General features: G+C 43.1%; 1 protein-coding gene across 2 annotated transcripts in view; it reads right to left on the bottom strand.

Moving 5' to 3' along the window:
* The window catches only part of LOC126253260 (methyltransferase-like protein 17, mitochondrial), a 108,942-nt gene that overhangs the window by 77,918 nt on the left and 10,246 nt on the right, over positions 1-20,778 (bottom strand). The window contains exons 2-3 of one of the 2 annotated variants that reach the window (XM_049954470.1): positions 19,606-19,765; positions 13,699-13,830 (exon numbers count right to left, since the gene is read on the bottom strand). In XM_049954470.1, the coding sequence (XP_049810427.1) occupies positions 13,699-13,830; positions 19,606-19,765 (292 nt within the window). The remainder of the gene's footprint in view (positions 1-13,698; positions 13,831-19,605; positions 19,766-20,778) is intronic. The other variant, XM_049954479.1, reaches the window with a different exon arrangement.

Genomic DNA, 20,778 nt, shown 5'->3' with positions numbered 1-20,778 from the left:
AGGTGTTCCTTTGATGGCACCCGTCGAGCCATGCATGACAAGGTTGTAGTGTGAGCGGAAGATGGGCTAGAGATGTGTGTGCTCATAGTCCTATTGCTAATAACCAGTTCGCAACAGTTCATGTTGACACATCTGTATTGACATGCCCTCTACCTGTGCTGTGGTGGCTGTATGATCTGCCATTGCTGCCCTTATATTACAATAATCCTGGTGCATCTGTGCTGCGTGGATGTCCAGAACCTCATCTATTAGCGTAAGAATGTTTACATGACCACTGATACCAGCATTGTTGCACAATTGACACAGCACATCCAACTTATGTTTCAATTCTCTGAAAGGACCATCCTGCCACTCAGTAAGCCACAATTTGACCCCTTTCAAACTCACTCAGTTGGCTGTAGGAAGCATGAGTGCATCTCTGTGGCTTGGTTGCCTGCTTGTTCACACAACTGCACCACAATTAGCATTCTGGCTGTGAGCCATCCCTAATACAGGGCAGAGACAGATGGTGCACTGGTAGCTATGCCATTATGCTATTTATTGGCAGACAATGATGAAACCATTATCAGTACATCTACTATCACCCATGAGGCATATGCAATCATCAGGTCAAAATTGACATAGTCTTTCCCAGTGCACTAATTCCTCCTCCCCCGCCCTCTTCTCCTCCCCTCTCCCACTCCAAGCAGTATATTCTGATACATGAAAACTCACTCATCAAAACCTATAGTATACTTCCCATTGACATAGAATTGTGCAATTTAGTGTTAGAAGCAAGGTTTCACAGTACGGATAATGGAAAATATCCGGAAAGTGATAATTTGTAATTATATCAGAAGAATTTTTTTGTCATTTGCTCTCTAAATGTCTCTCTGTCCATCTGTTAAGATTGGTTGGTTTGGGGGATTAAAGGGACCAGACTGCGACGGTCATCGGTCCCTTTTTCCAAAAAAGCTAAAATCACCCGAAGAGGTGAAAAAACGGACAACAGGAAAGACGGCAGACGACACAGGACGAGAAATACTCCGACAAAGAACAGACAAAACAAATTAAAATCACACCGAGTGTGACGGTGGTTGGCCGACCATAGAGAAAAAAGGGAAAAGCCAACCACTGAGAAACGCATGAAAAAAGCAGACTAAAATCGTAGGCCATAGGCCAGAATCAACACAAAAAACACACACATTTACATTAAGCGATAAAATCCCCCTGCCCGAATAAAACGTAAAACTAAGTCCGCTATGGCAGAGTCGTCAGTTAAAAGCGCAGGGAGCGTATCAGGCAGCGCAAAAGTCTGCCTGAGCACAGTTAAAAGGGCGCACTCCAACAGAATATGGACCACCGTCAAGGACGCCCCACAACGACAAAGAGGTGGATCCTTACGACACAGTAAATAACTGTGCATCAGTCGGGTGTGGCCAATGCGGAGCTGACAAAGGACGACTGAGTCCCTGCGGGTGGCTCGCATGGATGACCGCCAAACAGTCGTCGTCTCCTTGATACGACGGAGTTTGTTTGGAACGGGCAGGTTGCGCAGGTTGTAGCGCAGCCCAGAAATCGAAAACTTTGCGGCGTAATAGTGCCTGCAAATCATTCGCCGGGAGGCCAATCTCCAGAGGTGGTTTACTGGTGGCCTCTTTCGCCAGGCGGTCAACATTCTCACTGCCGGGTATCCCAACACGGCCTGGGGTCCACACAAAGACCACAGAGCAGCTGCTACGTGCAAGAGTATGCAGGGACTCATGGATAGCCATCACCAGACGAGAACGATGGAAACACTGGTTGAGAGCTCGTAAACTGCTCAGGGAATCGCTACAGATAACGAAGGACTCACCTGAGCAGGAGTGGATATACTCTAGGGCACGAAAGATGGCGACCAGCTCAGCAGTGTAAACGCTGCAGCCATCCAGCAAGGAACATTGTTCGGAATGGTCCCCTAGAGTTAGCGCATAACCGACACGACCAGCAACCATCAAACCATCAGTGTATACAACGCCAGAGAACTGATACGTGGCCAGGATGGAATAAAAGCGGCGGCAGAAGGCCTCTGGAGGGACTGAGTCCTTCGGGCCCTGTGCCAAGTCGAGCCGAAGGCAAGGGCAAGGAACACACCATGGGGGTGTCCGCAAAGTGGCCCAGAAAGGAGGTGGAACAGAGAAAACCCTAAGCCCAGAGTGAAGCTCTGTTACGCGGGCCGCGATCGTACAACCTGACCGGGGCCGACGTTCTGGCAGATGGACGACCGATTGCGGGAACAGGAGACGATAGTTTGGATGCCCGGGCAAGCTAAAAACATGGGCAGCATAAGCCGCCAGTAAATGTTGGCGCCTCAATCGCAGTGGAGGGACACCTGCCTCCACAAGTATGCTGTCCACAGGGCTGGTGCGGAAGGCACCAGTGGCAAGTCGGATCCCGCTGTGCAGTATTGGGTCCAGCACCCACAACGCAGATGGGGATGCTGAGCCATAAGCCAGGCTCCCATAATCCAGACGAGACTGGATTAACGCCTGGTAGAGCCGAAGGATAGTAGATCGGTCGGCGCCCCACCTGGTGTGGCTAAGGCATCGAAGAGCATTTACATGCCGCCAACACATCTGTTTAAGCTGCCGAATATGAGGCAGCCAAGTCAACCGGGCATCAAAAACTACACCCAAAAACATATGTGTCTCAACCACAGCAAGAAGTTCGCCATCAAGATAAAGCCGCGGCTCCGGGTGGACAGTGCGTCGCCGGCAGAAATGCATAACATGGGTCTTGGCAGCCGAAAACTGAAACCCATGCGCTACAGCCCCAGACTGCGCCTTACGGATAGCGCCCTGTAGCTGACGTTCAGCAGCTGCAATGCCAATAGAGCTGTAGTAAAGGCAGAAGTCGTCAGCATACAGGGAAGCAGAGACAGAATGTCCCACCACTGCAGCGAGCCCATTTATGGCAATTAAAAACAGGCAGACACTGAGGACAGATCCGTGAGGTACCCCGTTCTCCTGGACTCGGGAGGAACTATGGGAAGCCGCGACTTGCACGCGGAAGGTACGATACGACAGAAAATTTCTGATAAAGATTGGCAGAGGGCCCCGAAGACCCCATCCATGAAGTGTAGAAAGGATGTGATGACGCCATGTCGTATCGTACGCCTTCCACATGTCGAAAAAGACAGCGACCAGATGCTGAGGGCGGGCCAAGGCAGTATGGATGGCCGACTCCAGGCTCACCAGATTGTCGGCGGCGGAGCGGCCTTTACAGAACCCACCCTGAGACGGAGCCAGAAGGCCCCGAGACTCCAGTACCCAATTAAAGTGCCGGCTCACCATCCGTTCAAGCAACTTGCAAGGAACGTTGGTGAGGCTAATGGGACGGTATCTGTCCACCTCCAAAGGGTTCTTGCCTGGTTTGAGAATGGGGATAACGATACTTTCCCGCCATTGCGACGGAAACTCACCCTCGACCCAAATACGGTTGTAAAGGTCGAGGAGCCGTCGCTGGCAGTCCACTGAAAGGTGTTTCAGCATCTGACAGTGGATGCTATTGGGCCCAGGAGCGGTATCAGGACAAGCGGCAAGGGCACTGCGGAATTCCCACTCACTGAGTGGAACATTGTACGATTCTGGATGGTGGGTGCGAAACGAAAGGCTCCGACGTTCCATCCGCTCTTTAATGGAGCGGAAGGCCAGGGGGTAATTCGCAGAAGCAGAACTCATAGCAAAAAGCTCTGCCAAGCGGTTTGCAATGACGGCAGAGTCAGTACAAACTGTTCCATTCAGTGAGAGTGCAGGGATGCTGACAGGGGTCGGAAAGCCATAGATGCGTCGAATCTTGGCCCAGACCTGCGATGGAGTGACATGGAGGCCAATGGTAGACACATACTGCTCCCAGCACTCCTGCTTGCTTTGGCGCCGTTTGAAGTTGATGAGGTGTTCAATGCAGGGATGTCGCTTGTGACACTGGAACGCCCGCTGGCGATCTTTAATCACTTCAGCGATCTCAGGCGACCACCAAGGGACAGTCCGCCGCCGAGGAGACCCAGAAGAACGGGGAATGGCAGATTCGGCAGCAGTAACGATGCCCGTGGTGACCGATTGAACCACAGCGTCAATGTCGTCACTAGAGAGAGTCTCAGTAGCGGCAGTGGAGGAAAACAAGTCCCAGTCAGCCTTCTTCATTGCCCACCTGCAAGGGCGCCCAGAAGACTGACGCTGTGGCAGTGACAGAAAGATCGGAAAGTGGTCGCTGCCACACAGGTCGTCATGCACTCTCCATTGGACAGATGGGAAGAGGCTAGGGCTGCAGATTGGAAGGTCAATGGCGGAGTATGTGCCATGCGCCATACTGAAGTGTGTGAAGGAACCATCATTTACCAGCAAAAGATCGAGCTGTGCCAATAAATGCTCCATGGTGGCGCCTCTGTCCCACCCCACAGAGGGTAATGGGCGTTGAAGTCGCCCAGTAATAAGAAAGGTGGCGGCAATTGGGCTATCAGCACAGCCAGGACATGCTGCGCGACATCACCATCCAGTGGAAGGTAAAGACTGCAGACGGTAACAGCCTGTGGCGTCCACACCCGAACAGCGACAGCCTCTAAAGCTGTTTGTAGAGGGATAGACTCGCTGTGAAGAGAGGTAAGGACATATATGCAGACGCCACCAGACACCCTTTCATAAGCTGCCCGGTTCTTATAATAACCCCGATAGCCACGGAGGGCGGGGGTTCGCATTGCTGGAAACCAAGTTTCCTGAAGAGCAATGCAGAAGAAAGGGTGAAGGCTGATAAGTTGTCGGAGCTCAGCTAGATGGTGGAAGAAACCGCTGCAGTTCCACTGGAGGATGGTATTGTCCATGGCGGAGAAAGGCGTGACGGGACTGGGAAGGCAGATTATGCCGCTGGTTCACCTGCTGCCTCCGATGGAGCACCCGTGCAAGTGCTATCCATTGCATCTGAGGGACCGGCGAGATCGAGGTCCTCAGCGGATGCAAGGATCTCCAACTCATCCTCAGATGCAGAGCTTGTAGGTAGCAGTGGAGTAGGTGCCACCGCAGGTGTCTTGGTCTTACGGGTCTTCAAAGTCGTTTTCTCTCGCTGTTCCTTTGGTTGTCGTTGTTGAGAGGGCTTATTGGAGTCAGTCTCCGGAACCGAAGAGGATTGCGAAGCCCGACGACCAGCGACCTGTGGCTTCTTCAGCCACTGGTTGGTGTCTGCTGTGCCGCTGGTAGGAACCTGGGAAGGGAGTGACCCAAGGGATCCCTTCCGAGCGAGAGAAGCCGAAGAAGACTTACGCTTCTCCGGCTTAGAAGTGGGGACTGGTGTCCCCAGTGGTTTAGTGGGTGCTGCTCCCGAGGTAGATGGTGTGGGAGCAGGGGCCCCCATCGTCAAGGGGGCAGGTGAGGTCCTCTGACTCTGAGAGCTGACTGTATGTCTTGCAGCTGAAGGAGCTGGAGCAGGAGTGACAGTGGAGGCATAAGATGACATCATGCGCATGGGATGGAGCCGTTCAAATTTCCGCTTAGCCTCAGTGTAGGTCAGTCAGTCCAGGGTCTTATATTCCATGATTTTGCGTTCTTTCTGTAAGATACTGCAGTCCGGCGAGCAAGGTGAATGAGGCTCTCCACAGTTGACACAGACGGGAGGCGGAGCACATGGAGTATTGGGATGAGATGGGCGTCCACAATCTCGACATGTGAGGCTAGAAGTACAGCGAGAGGACATGTGACCGAACTTCCAGCACTTAAAGCACCACATCGGGGGAGGGATATAGGGTTTGACGTCACATCGGTAGACCATCACCTTGACCTTCTCTGGTAATGTATCACTTTCGAAGGCCAAGATGAAGGCACCGGTAGCTACCCGATTGTCCCTCGGACCCCGATGAACGCGCCGGATGAAATGTACACCTCGGCGCTCTAAATTGGCGCGCAGCTCGTCATCAGACTGCAAAAGTAGGTCCCAATGGAAAATAATACCCTGGACCCTATTTAAACTCTTATGTGGGGTGATGGTAACGTTAACATCCCCCAACTTGTCACAAGCAAGTAACCTGCGTGACTGGGCAGAGGATGCCGTTTTTATCAAAACTGACCCAGAGTGCATTTTGCCAAGCCCTCCACCTCCCCAAAACTTGTCCTCTAAATGCTCTACAAAGAACTGAGGCTTCACAGAAAGAAACGAGTCACCATCAGCTCTGGTACAGACGAGATACCTGGGCGAATACACGTCACTGTCATTCATTGCCTTTCGTTCCTCCCATGGTGTGGCCAGGGATGGGAACGATTTGGGGGTCATAAACGTTAGCTTTAAAATGAGCCCTCAAACGCTTAGAGACTGCTGGTGGCTGGCCGCCAGCAAGAGATGATGTACCACGCTTCATTGCGGGTCATCTGCCCTGATGCCACCTACTCCGAATAAGGGCCCTCCCCACGGGCGCCACCCAGCCGCAGCAATAGCCACCTGGCAGGATGGCCATTGCCGGGAGTCCTGATGCCCCAGGGAGATGGGCATCTACTCCTTGGCATACGTGGGGAGTTAACGGCGCAGGCATCAGTAGAGCGATCCCTGTGTTGTCAGGGGGCTACAACCAACAGGGTACATGGCGGCCCCACCACAACGGACTGGCTACCGTGCTGGATCTTAGGTGCAAAAAATGTCCAAGGTCGTCTTCGCAGTTAAAAGCAACACTGCAGAGTGCAGCGTGGTAATCGCACTCAGGGACGTATCCTCGCCCAAGAGATGGAAAACGAGCGGGACACCATAGCAACAACGAAAAAGCCGGCTAAAGGTCTCAATGCACGACGGATACAGTGCACCATGTAAGGCGCCCTTCCCCAATTGGTTCGGTCTGCAGAATAATTTAGAAAGATGGAGGTCAAACCCGAGAGGGGACCATCACATAAGGCCGAAACATTTGAGACTCCTTTTAGTCACCTCTTACGACAGGCAGGAATACCGCGGGCCTAATCTAACCCCCGAACCCGCAGGGGGGCATCTGTTAAGACCCCTTATTTTCAAGAACAGGTGGACATACCAAGTTCCAATTTATGCCACATACCAAGGGCCATGGTCCCTTGTTGGTGTAAAAAAAATTAAGCTTTTCAGGCAATGCAGTCAAAAGATATAATAGTTTAGATCACATATTTTGATACCCACAAACTCACTCATCAAAGCCTAAAGGTTACCTTCGGTTGACCAAGAATTATGAAATTTATTAAAAAGCAAGTTTTCACGGTACACATAAAAGGGAAAAATACAAAAATTGTAAATTTGTGATTATATCACAGAGAAAGAGAGAAGCAGTCTTTTGTTATCTAAGTGTCTGCCTGCCCGTCCGTCTGTTCAGACCCCCTTTTCTCAGGTAGAAGTAGACACATCAAGTTGAAATTTATATCACATACTAAGGTCTATGATTCCTTGGTGGTGTAATAAATGTGAGATATGGGCATTTATGTCACGCATTTTGATACTCAAAAACTCACTTGTCAAAAACTATAGGGGATTTCCTACTGGCCACGAATCATGCCATTTGGACAGAAGAAAGGCTCAAAATAAAGTAAAGAAAAAGAAATCAGAAAATTGTTAATCTGTAATTATATCACATGAAAAAATATTTCTTCTGTCATTTATTATCCACATTCAGACTTTGAATTAAATCATTGTCTAAAGTCTCAGAATTCCCAGGACCTATGTCTTGCCAGTATCGATCTTGATAACACGCAAAAATAATCAAGATTCTTGATTCCTGGGTTAATGAACTGTCTACAGAAATAATTAAGTTTATATGGAACCCTCCCCCCAACTTCCCCCCCCCCCCCCACATGAACCATAGACCTTGTCATTGGTGGGGAGGCTTTCGTGCCTCAGGGGTACAGATAGCCGTACAGCAAGTGTAACCACAATGGAGGGGTATTTTTTGAGAGGCCAGACAAACATGTGGTTCCTGAAGTGGGGCAGCAGCCTTTTCACTAGTTGCAGGAGCAACAGTCTGGATGATTGACTGATCTGGCCTTGCAACACTAACCAAAACGGCCTTGCTGCGCTGGTACTGCGAACGGCTGAAAGCAAGGGGAAACTACAGCCGTAATTTTTCCCATGGGCATATAGCTTTACTGTATGGTTAAATGATGATGGCGTCTTCTTGGGTAAAATTTTCTGGAGGTAAAATAGTACCCCATTTGGATCTCTGGACGGGGACTACTCAAGAGGACGTCGTTATCAGGAGAAAGAAAACTGGCGTTCTACGGATCGGAGTGTGGAATGTCAGATCCCTTAATCGGGCAGGTAGGTTAGAAAATTTAAAAAGGGAAATGGATAGGTTAAAGTTAGATATAGTGGGAATTAGCGAAGTTCGGTGGCAGGAGGAACAACATTTCTGGTCAGGTGAATACAGGGTTAAAAATACAAAATCAAATAGTGGTAATTCAGGAGTAGGTTTAATAATGAATAAAAAAATAGGAGTGCGGGTAAGGTACTACAAACAGCATAATGAACGCATTATTGTGGCCAATATAGACATGAAGCCCATGCCTGGTACAGTAGTACAAGTTTATATGCCAACTAGCTCTGCAGATGACGAAGAAATTGATGAAATGTATGATGAGATAAAAGAAATTATTCAGATAGTGAAGGGAGACGAAAATTTAATAGTCATGGGTGACTGGAATTCGAGAGTAGGAAAAGGGAGAGAAGGAAACATAGTAGGTGAATATGGAATGGGGGTAAGAAATGAAAGAGGAAGCCGCCTCGTAGAATTTTGCACAGAGCATAACTTAATAATACCAAACACTTGGTTCAAGAATCATAAAAGAAGGTTGTATACATGGAAGAAGCCTGGAGATACTGACAGGTTTCAGATAGATTATATAATGGTAAGACAGAGATTTAGGAACCAGGTTTTAAATTGTAAGACATTTCCAGGGGCAGATGTGGACTCTGACCACAATCTATTGGTTATGAACTGTAGAATAAAACTGAAGAAACTGCAAAAAGGTGGGAATTTAAGGAGATGGGACCTGGATAAACTGAAAGAACCAGAGGTTGTACAGAGTTTCAGGGAGAGCATAAGGGAACAATTGACAAGAATGGGGGAAAGAAATACAGTAGAAGAAGAATGGGTAGCTCTGAGGGATGAAGTAGTGAAGGCAGCAGAGGATCAAGTATGTAAAAAGACGAGGGCTAGTAGAAATCCTTGGGTGACAGAAGAAATATTGAATTTAAACGATGAAAGGAGAAAATATAAAAATGCAGTAAATGAAGCAGGCAAAAAGGAATACAAACGTCTCAAAAATGAGATCGACAGGAAGTGCAAAATGGCTAAGAAGGGATGGCTAGAGGACAAATGTAAGGACGTAGAGGCTTATCTCACTAGGGGTAGATAGATACTGCCTACAGGAAAATTAAAGAGACCTTTGGAGAAAAGAGAACCACTTGTATGAATATCAAGAGCTCAGATGGAAACCCAGTTATAAGCAAAGAAGGAAAAGCAGAAAGGTGGAAGGAGTATATGGAGGGTCTATACAAGGGCGGGGTACTTGAGGACAATATTATAGAAATGGAAGAGAATGTAGATGAAGATGAAATAGAAGATATGATACTGTGTGAAGAGTTTGACAGAGCACTGAAAGATCTAAGTCAAAACAATGCCCCAGGAGTAGACAACATTCCATTAGAACTACTGACAGCCTTGGGAGAGCCAGTCCTGACAAAACTCTACCATCTGGTGAGCAAAATGTATGAGACAGGCGAAACACCCTCAGACTTCAAGAAGAATATAATAATTCCAATCCCAAAGAAAGCAGGTGTTGACAGAAGTCACGGCTGCAAAATACTAATGCAAATTCTTTACAGACGAATGCAAAAACTGGTAGAAGCCGACCTCGGGGAAGATCAGTTTGGATTCCATAGAAATATTGGAACACAAGAGGCAATACTGACCCTGCAACTTACCTTAGAAGCTAGGTTAAGAAAAGACAAACCTACGTTTCTAGCATTTGTAGACTTAGAGAAAGCTTTTGACAATGTTAACTGGAATACTCTCTTTCAAATTCTGAAGGTGGCAGGGGTAAAATACAGGTAGCGAAAGGCTATTTACAATTTGTACAGAAACCAGATGGCAGTTATAATAGTTGGGAAGGGAGTGAGAGAGGGTTGTAGCCTCTCCCCGAAGTTATTCAATCTGTATACTGAGCAAGCAATAAAGGAAACAAAAGAAAAATTCGGAGTAGGTATTAAAATCCACGGAGAAGAAATAAAAACTTTAAGGTTCGCCGATGACATTGTAATTCTGTGAGAGACGGCAAAGGACTTGGAAGAGCAGTTGAACGGAATGGACAGTGTCTTGAAAGGAGGATATAAGATGAACATCAATAAAAGCAAAACAAGGATAATGGAATGTAGTCGAGTTAACTCGGGTGATGCTGAGGGAATTAGATTAGGGAATGAGACACTTAAAGTAGTAAAGGAGTTTTGCTATTTAGGGAGCAAAATAACTGATGATGGTCGTAGTAGAGAGGATATAAAATGTAGACTGGCTATGGCAAGGAAAGTGTTTCTGAAGAAGAGAAATTTGTTAACATCGAGTATAGATTTAAGTGTCATGAAGTCATTTCTGAGAGTATTTGTATTGAATGTAGCCATGTATGTAAGTGAAGCATGGATGATAAATAGTTCGGACAAGAAGAGAATAGAAGCTTTCGAAATGTGGTGCTACAGAAGAATGCTGAAGATTAGATGGGTAGATCACATAGCTAATGAGGAAGTATTGAATAGAATTGGGGAGAAGAGCAGTTTGTGACACAGCTTGACTAGAAGAAGGGATTGGTTGGTAGGACATGTTCTGAGGCATCAAGGGATCACCAATTTAGTATTGGAGGGCAGCATGGAGGGAAAAAATTGTAGAGGGAGACCAAGAGATGAATACACTAAGTAGATTCAGAAGGATGTAGGCTGCAGATGAAGCAGCTAGCACAGGATAAGGTAGCATGGAGAGCTGCATCAAACCAGTCTCAGGACTGAAGACCACAACTACAACATGGAACCCTCAGTCATTCTTGCGCCAAGTCAGTTTTCTTAGTTATTAAGCAGCACACTAATGATTGAGATTTTTTGAAATTTTCATCAATATCAAGTGTACACAGTAAATCAGAGCATTTATCATGCCCCAAACACTAAAAAGACTTACATATTAGCACAAGATTGTCAATGAACACACCAAAAAGCAGGATGTCCAGTGATTGTCATATGTTTTTATCATCTTACTTTGCAATCCTTTATTGATACAAATGTGCGTTATGCATGTTTGATAATGATGAAGGAGTTGAAAATGGCCAATCAGTACGGTGATGATTAATAAGTACAACCAATGCAGAAAACTGCTCTGAAGAGAGAAAATAATTTTGACTTTGGATTCCAGTGTACAAAATAAATTGTACTTTATAGATTAGTTTCCTACAAAATACAGGGCAGTCCATAGCTAACTTTTGTTGCTATTATCCTTCCTGCTTAAGTGGTTCAAGACACATGTGGTTCAGCCACTGCTGGCAAGCCTTTATTGGTTTAATAAAAAAAATTAAAAAAAAAAGCTCACTCCTCTGTTTGTTATTCTTGAGAGAACATATGTATGTTTGGAGATATGGGCACATTGACTTAGCCTTAATTTTAATTTTTGTAACACAATAATGTCACAATTTTTTAACAGATCATTATTTAGAACCTGCATCTTGCGTAAAGAATATGAACTCGAATTAGTTCCATTGAAAACTATACTTAGCACAATTACACTGATGGAAGAAAAATTGCAAGACAAAAAGTAATTAATGTAGAGTGTTCAAATTTCAATTTGTCTAGGTAACATATTTAAGTGATTAACATTGCTAGAACACAACTTAATGTGCGCACGAGATAAGCCATTGCAAATGTGAAATTCTGATACATTAATAACTGGCATAACTGTCAAAATGCTGGGCTGGAGTTCCATGCCTGTCGGTTGATCGATACAGGGATGGTTAATGTTCTTTGTGGATGGCGTTTAAGATGCCGTCCAATGATGTCTCACATGTGCTCCATTGGAGACAGATCTGGTGATGGAGCTGGCCAAGGCAACACATTGACACTCTGTAGAGCACGTTGGGTTACAACAGCGGTGTGTGGGTGAGCATTATCCTGTTCAAAAATACTCCTGGAATGCCCTTCAAGAATGAAATTACACAGGTCACATCACCAGACTGGTGTACAATTTTGGAGTCAGGTGCATGGGATATCTGCAAGAGTGCTCCTGCTGCCAAAAAGATCGCATCCCAGACCGTAATTCCAGGAGTAGATTTGGTCTGTCCAGTATGCAGACAGGTTGAAGTCAGGTCCTTAACTAGCCTGCTCCTAACCAACACATGGCCATCACTGGCACCAAGACAGAATCAGCTTCCATCAGAAAACACAACATATCTCACCCTGCCCTCCAATGAGCTCTTACTTGACACCACTGAAGTAGCAAATGGTGATGGTTTGGGGTCCGTGGAATGTGCACTACAGGGGTCCGGCTTGGAGCTGTGCTTGAAGTAACTGGTTTGTAACAGTTTTCTGTGTCACTGTGGTGCTCACTGCTGATCAAATTGCTGCTGCAGATACAGTATGTCAGAGCCATGTGATGAACACAATGGTCTTCCCTCTTAGTAGTGTCACATGGCAGTCCAGAGCCCAGTCTTCTTGCAACTACACATTTTCATGGCCACCACTGCCAGTAATTATGCACAGTGGCTACATACCTGCTAAGTGTTTCTCCAATATCACAGAAAGAAGGTCCAGCTTCTCGTAGCCCTATTACACAAACTTGTTCAAACTCAATGAGGTGTCGATAATGTGTCTCTGTCACCTTAAAGGGCACTCTTGATGAACATCAACACACCACATCCAATCTCAGAGGTAACCAACATTCAACACTGTTACATCATGTATTTAAAGCAAACCTGATACACATGCTCATAGTGGTGCTACTTGCACCACTCTTATGCGACTGGTGCAAAATTTGAACAGAAATCATCTTTCAGATGTAGAAACGAACCTACTAACTTTTGTCTATGTTGCAAAACTCCTTCTTGGTGTTGCAATTTTTTTCTTCTGTCAGTGTATGTACTGTATAATCTACCTACATTTTTGACAGCAATACAATGAACACTTTAAAAGAAATGTTCATGATTAAAACACACTTTACAATTGTATAGTTATTTATTGACAAGTCTTTACACTAGCAGGTTTCAGTGACTCAGCCCCATCTTCAGCTGTACCTATAAATTGTAGGTCAAGGCATCCATGTCATAGATAACTTGTAAGGCAACACATCTGCCATACATGGCTTACCAAATTACCTTTGACACGGATTCTTTGAACTATTATTTATAGATGCACTTGAAGATGAGACCGAGTCGTTGAACCCTGACAGTGCAAAGGCTTCATTCAATAAATAACTATATATTTGTATCAGACATTTTAATGATGAACATTATATTTAGCAGTTGCAGATGTCCCACTAGCAAAAATTTGTTACTTCAAGACCACTTTATTCTTTTCTGGGTGGTAACTTGTTATTCATTCAATCTGTATTTATGAGGGAAAAAAACACAAAGTTAACACCTGCCAGACTTTAAGGAAAAGAATACAGTATGCCTTCGTTTGAACAGAAATTATATCAGTAAAAAAAATTAATGCAGCTCCATGTCACCTTACATTTATTTTGCACAATGCTCTCAGCTAATGCAGTCTTGGATTTAATTTCTTCAGCATCAGGAGGTGGTCGTCTTCCTTTCAGGTAATTGTTCAGCGCCTCTGCCTGCTCGCATAGGGTTTTCAATGAATGTTCTGAAAATATGAAAGTATTATCTTATTTTCTCATATTCTACATCAAATGCTGCTCTGAAGAACAAAAATGAAAGTTACACATTGCAACAGATAAAAAAGAAAATTTATAATATGCCACACTTCGCTGAAGGATTCATTGACATTGTATGATCACAAACAACATATCGAAATATGATACAATCTTGTACTCTGCATTTATATAACCCTCTCCTGGGGATAAAGATAAGAAGGAAGAAATGAAACCCGGAAGAAGAACCTGGAGTTGCACAATCCTACTTATAAAGGAATTAAAAAGAACAAGGCACCAATTGAGCACCAAAAAGGAAGTTAACATACAAATCTAAACTTCATGAAATGTAAGTAAGTTCCAAATAGCCTGACACAATGATTGCTTCAGCATCTGAAGTCAGTTCCTCCCAGACAAGAGTCTCATCTCTGTTATAGTGTGGCGTCACTCAAGAGGTAAAAGTGATTTACTATCTACATAACTTGGTATGTGCACCATACCGTACAATAGATGGACATCCTTCTCATTAGTCACAACAACATTATCCCATGCTGAAAGTGTTATTGAATGTTTTTGTGTCATTTTCACTTGATTCAAAATGTTTATACATGGCCACTGGCAAGATCTCAATAATTTATTACAATCCCTCTCAACTCATTTTCCTGCCTTTTTTCCCCTTGTTATGTAAGCTCATTGGTAATATAATTCTCCACTTTAGTGTTATCATGTCTAGTTTCCAGTGGTGATGAGAATAATTTCTTAATCCATTCCTATTGCATCACTTGGCAGAGATTTCACCAACCAAATTACTTTATACCATTGTGACAAAAATGGGAATATGAAATGTCAAGTAACCACAGTGTCAACATAAAATCATCAAACACTGATTTCATGTTTTCGGTTTTATCTCTGTTGGTGATTATCATCAATAGATGGAAACAAGGAAACAGTAAGAGTAAATATTATATACTATGCATCACCACAAGTACAACTTATCAAGAACACTCCATAATTGTGTACAAAACTCTCTTACCACCAAGGAAGCTTTTGTTTTTGAGAACTTTCATAGTTCCATCAATTTCAGGAAAGGGGGTTACCAATATTTCTATATCAACATGTCCTCTTGTTTCTTCAATTAAAGTATTTGAGCCTATTTTCTCCACAACATTAATAAAATGATTATTACAAGCACTATTAATTTGTGAACACAGTTTAGGCACTCAGTTTAATTGTGATACTACCATGAAAACCTGACTTGCCAATCTCTCTCTCTTTCCACTATGACCTGTATAGTTTTAATTTTATCATGGTGTCGTGGTCTACAGTCCAAAGACTGATGTGATGCAACTCTCCGCACTAGTCTATTCTGTGCAAACCCCCTTCATCTCTGAATAACTACTGCAACACATTTCCATTTGAACCTGCATAATATATTCAGGCCTAGGTCTCCCTCCACAGTTTTTATGCTGCACAGTTTCCTCCATTACCAAACTGATGATTCCTTGACGCCCTGGGACACGTCCTATCAAGCAATCCCTACCTTTATTCAAGTTGTGTTATAGCTATCTTTTTTCCCCAGCCCAATTCAGTATTTTCCATCTAATCTTCAGCACTCTTCTGCAGCACATTCTAAAGCTTCTATTCTCCTCTTGTCTGAACTGCTTATATTTATTATTAATTTCTGTCCCGATAAAAAGTCACACTCAGTGCAACTTTCAGCCTTCCTAGCCCAAGTGCTTTACACATCAGCCCAGCTGGCTCAAACGACTGTGGAGCTGAGTGCAGTCTTGCTGGCACATAACTTTCCCACACTATCAGTTTAGTTATTAGGTTTACTATGGATAAAGTCTTCTAATTATACTTCTTAAATCCCAAATAATTCAAATAAATCATTACAGTGTATACGCAGACAAGGAAAAAATATTCCCGGATTTTTTCCCAGGTATCCCGGTTAAAAAATATACTTTTTCCCGCGCAAAAATACACTTTTTCTGTGCTAAGTGACAGTAGGTTTGCCGCAGATTTTCCCTCAGAACTGTAAAACTTATCAATCTTTGAATAGTTAATGTTTTAGGTGTGTGTGTGTGTGTTGGGGTTTATGGGCGCTCAACATCGAGGTCATCAGCGCCCTTTTGAATAGTTAATGTTTTATACACTGGCATAGAACTTCTGGGTGCTTTGGCGGGGGGGGGGGGGGGGGGGGGAGTTTTGGAAAGACCTCTGATGAAAGAAAAGGAGAGAAGTTTTGGGAAGACCTTTGATGTGCAGCAACATGATGCTGCGTATTTTCATGTTACGAAAGTATAAATTCAAACTGGACCAAACACAGCACATTAGTTTACAGAGCATTGAAACTGAGATTGCGATGCCCTTTTCTAAACCAATCAAATCTCATGCCACATGGTCTCGCCAGCCGATGACAGCAGATATTCAGAGCATAGGACAGATGTTGCAGTCAGCCAATAGCAAGATAACTGTTACATAGCACAAAACACACAAAGAGGAAAAGTTAATGGTTTAGACATATAGTGTAGCTACAAGAAATGCTAAGCTTTCATATATAATGTTGGTCTCTAAGATTAATAAACTACAAGAGAAACTAAGCTTTCACATGTAATATTGATCTTTATTTGCGTGTGTTATACTTTAAGATACATCACACAAATGTGACAGTAAATTTAAAATAATGACATAAATGTCTGGTCTTCTGGGCTCAAAATTCTGTGGCTGGTCCTCAAAGTGTTCAGTTCTAAACAAGAAACAAATGCTCTGTGATTTAAGAAATTCATCCCACTTTCTCAAACATAACATAATTCATCTTGCGTTACAGGAAATTCACTTTGAAAGTAACACTTTTCAAACCACCATTCACAATACTATCCTGAGACTGTTAGGAATAGGTTCATTATAGCAGTTGCCAGAGAGCTCTAGAAAACAGGCATTATTGCGCAAGCATAGTTGCAGTGATGTGGGATGTTCATATGTATAAAGCATTAAGACATCAACATTACATCCTAAAAGAAACAGGACATCAGAGGATACTCCAAGAGCATTGGAATTTCATAAACCATACTAAAATACATAATTCGGCTTGAAGTGCACATTGGTTTATCTAGATTCACAATGAAGTAGGTCCCACCTGATATTAAGCTTTTCAGTGTGGCTTTTGGGATGTAAATTTTCTTGGAGTACCAGTTCTGAACTATATCATGTTTAGTTTTATTATGGCATAATGCCATACATGGTAGCAGATGAAAACATGCACTTGAAATTCAGCAAACAACTGGATCTAGCCAATACTGTGGAATCAAATACTTTGCTTCAAATAAACAGATTGCCTCGCGATTAATGCTTGACAGCTAAAAACTTGGAAATAAAATAAAATCAAAAAACTGGAACTAATAATATATTTTTGCCTTCCATAATTATGTGAATATATTTTAATTCACTTGATAGCTTCTGGCCACAGAAATCCGCCCCACCCCCCACCCCCGTGGGAGCTGTAAACAAAGAAGAAACAGCGAAACCAGTTAAAGCAAACATGGGTCACATGGAGACTACCCCCCTCCCCACTACAACTCAAACAACTCTTCGCATGTGCGAATCTGGCAGCTGGGATGTGTGAGAAAAATTTTTATCGGTAGCATCTGGCTGTTACTGCCGATATGGCTAACAGCCACAATTCAAGCAGCCAGAAGTGGGAGAAGGTACTGCCCATATGAGAGTCTACTGCACATGTGCAAGAGCCTGCTGACAACTGCTCAGACAAACCCAATGTAAACAGTTGCGACATCACGCTCACAGAAAGCAGTTAATTGTTACGAGGTATTATGTAGTCTTCACCCTAAGGCCTTTGACATATTTTTGCTATTTGTATACGCTTGTGCATGCACAGTGTTTTGTTGTTGTAAATGACGCTTTTCCTTTGCAACTAAAGTTCTATTTTTTTCTCTCGGTTATGTTTTATTTCTGCAGTATTATTCTCCAGTAGCAGGATACAGTAACATTCTTTGCTAGAGTATCAGTTCTTGCCAGTCAAAACTTCAAAAATTTAACTGAAAAGTAAAACAGTGAAAAATTCCCGGAATTCTGAAAAATTCCCAGGTTTTTCCCGGTTTTCTCCCACATGAAGAAATTCCTGGTTTTCCCCCAGATTTCTCAGTTGTCCCAGGTTGTATACACCCTGATCATATGTTAACAAAATTGAAGGAAATGCATTCCTGTAGGGAGGAATCACTGATAATCCCGATGTAAGAATCCACTGACACATGATAGTATTAACATAGTACACAACATCAAAGACTCACATCTTTTAGGATGTTGCCAACAGATGTGAGGTATGCCATAGCACATGCAACACACTGGACTGATAAATATGGTATAGCAAGGTGCACATCACAATGGGCTAGTGAGCTGGGGGAGGGGGACCGGGGGGAGGGGGGGTAGCTGGATTGCTAGCACACCACCTCTGGTGCAGTGGGCTGAATTCAGCTTGCCAATGAAGCAGACAGGCTAGCCTATGGCTTGTACAGTGCAATATATTTCCTGTTCATAGAACACATTTAACATCAGCATTTCATTCTTTGTCCCACTTCATAGCTGAATAGTCAGTGCATCTGACTGCTGTTCTGAAGACTAGCAGGGATTTCTCCCTGGTGGGAGGACAGCAAAAGTGTGCACACAGCATATGAGACCAACTGAGGAGTAACTTGAGTGAGGAGTAGTGGCTCCATGGTTGTGGAAACCAATAATGGGCAGGAAAGAGTTTTGTAGACAAAACCATATATCACATTATCATACAGTGATTTGCATGGTCATGTCTTAGAGCTGTTCATTTACACCAGTTGTCCCTCATTATTAAATAAAGCTTTAACAATGAAAAATTATAATTCTTTTCAGCATGAGGATTGTTTCTGTAAATATAATGGTCAAAATAAATGTTGCATACTGCTTTATTGTCAATACTAGACATAACAGAAAACATAGCTGCTTTTGTTCTGTCAGGTACAGTCATAAGAAAACAAAAACAAAGAAGATTAATGCATTTCCAATTGAAAAACATGAACAAAAAAAAAAAACTAAAACTAAACCTTACAAAAGATCCCACTGCAAAACATTACAGTTTCTTCCACACTGTCATTTTGTGTAACACAATGTTTATGAACCAATTGGCCCTGCTCATAATTGCAGACACTTTTAATGCAGTTAAACATACTCATTACCCAACTGTCCACATAAGCCCGTGAGATATTTTCAAATTCCTCAACAGTGGCTTCTGTGATGGCCTGCATGGTCTCTAGTGGAACCAAATGATTGCCAACCACTCATTGTAGCATGGCTCATGCATTCTTAAGGCAGCTGAGATCTGGAGGATATGGAGACAATTCCATATGATTGTTCTATGCTCAGCCAGGAAGGTGTTCACAAGATTGTGACGAATTGCCCCTTATTTGTGATGGACAAGATCTTTTAAAACTAGTTTTATCTCATATAGAATTTATTTTTTTCACAATAATGGCTCTGTTTACCATTTTCCCCCTAATATAACTTAGTTTTGCCCTATACTGAACATATTTCTTTGCAATTTTGGCTCTTCATACCATCCCCTCCCCCCATCTCTATTTTTCTCTCATGGCAACTATTCACCCACACACACACAATATTTTGGTGTATCTCTGTCCAAGCAGTACTGCATTTCACATGAAATGAATCAATTTATCCTGCTATACTTCACTGCAAACATTTTCTGTCACACAATGAATACAAACCTTGAACTGCAACTTGTACGGCCCTCTGTATTTGCTCTGGTAATTGCACAGGACCTAGCTTCAAAATGCCTGGATGATGTCGGGGTTTAATCTCTTTGTTCTCAATAGCTTCTGACACACTTTGTTCTAAAGTGACAACTGGTCTTGGATTAGTGGCAAACTGAAAGAATTAAATAAACATTCCAAATACAAACATATCCAACATGATGTTTTCTTTATACAAAATTCAGGTGACTATTTTTTAACCAACTCAAAAACATGCATCCATATAATCTGACTGACAAAATGTTTCAAAATAAATTAGTCCAATACATAACAGCTGTGCTACAAATACAGAAATATACAAATTATGTAACACTGCGTCAGAGTAGACATTTTACTTATGAACATCTGTCCAACATTGTTTTACTTTAACCTGAAACATAAGATGCAACAAGAAAAACAACAAACATGGCAACTAAGCATATATTTACTTTGCAGCTACGCTTCTGGAATGTAGCTGCTCACTGCAGGCACATTATTACTCCCTCTTAGCACGTTGCTGCCCCCATCTTGTTACTCACAAGAAGTTTTTACTTGGCAACTTGAAATGGTCCAATTACATACATCTTTTTTATTCCCCATTAAAATATTAATTCCAGGTGTAAGGAGAGAATAATGAATTTTTAAACTGTTGCTGAGTGATGAGTGAAGGGCAACAAGTCGGGAAAAACCTTTTATTAATAACTTTGGAAAACAATGTTTCATGTTCACACCTACAAACGTCTGAGCCACCACCCAGCTTCCCAACTTCAAGTTCTGGAGAATCCAATATATGGGAGGCCAATGTGAATGCAGCAGAGGCATGCAACAGAGGTCTAAGAGGTACATCATACACAAACTGCCTTTGTTACAAAAAAGGAAGACAGTATTAAAATGGCAATAGTCAGTTACTGCATTGTATATTTTCAGCACTGATGTATTTATAGTTGTGCCATGTTGGACTACAGCAGTTATCAATTATATTTTTAAAAACTGTTAGGGTATTTAATACTACAAGGTGCAATGCTTATCATATTACTCATACAATATATATTGTGTTTTTAATTCGGAGGAGAATGGATTAATTTTACAAAGTGAATTGAAATGAAAGTATTCTCATTTTGTTTTCAACAACTTTGTACATTATGCGGG

The sequence above is a fragment of the Schistocerca nitens genome, chromosome 1, assembly GCF_023898315.1.
Source record: "Schistocerca nitens isolate TAMUIC-IGC-003100 chromosome 1, iqSchNite1.1, whole genome shotgun sequence".
NCBI classification, from domain to species: domain Eukaryota; kingdom Metazoa; phylum Arthropoda; class Insecta; order Orthoptera; family Acrididae; genus Schistocerca; species Schistocerca nitens.
This window is presented reverse-complemented; position numbering and strand designations above follow the sequence as displayed.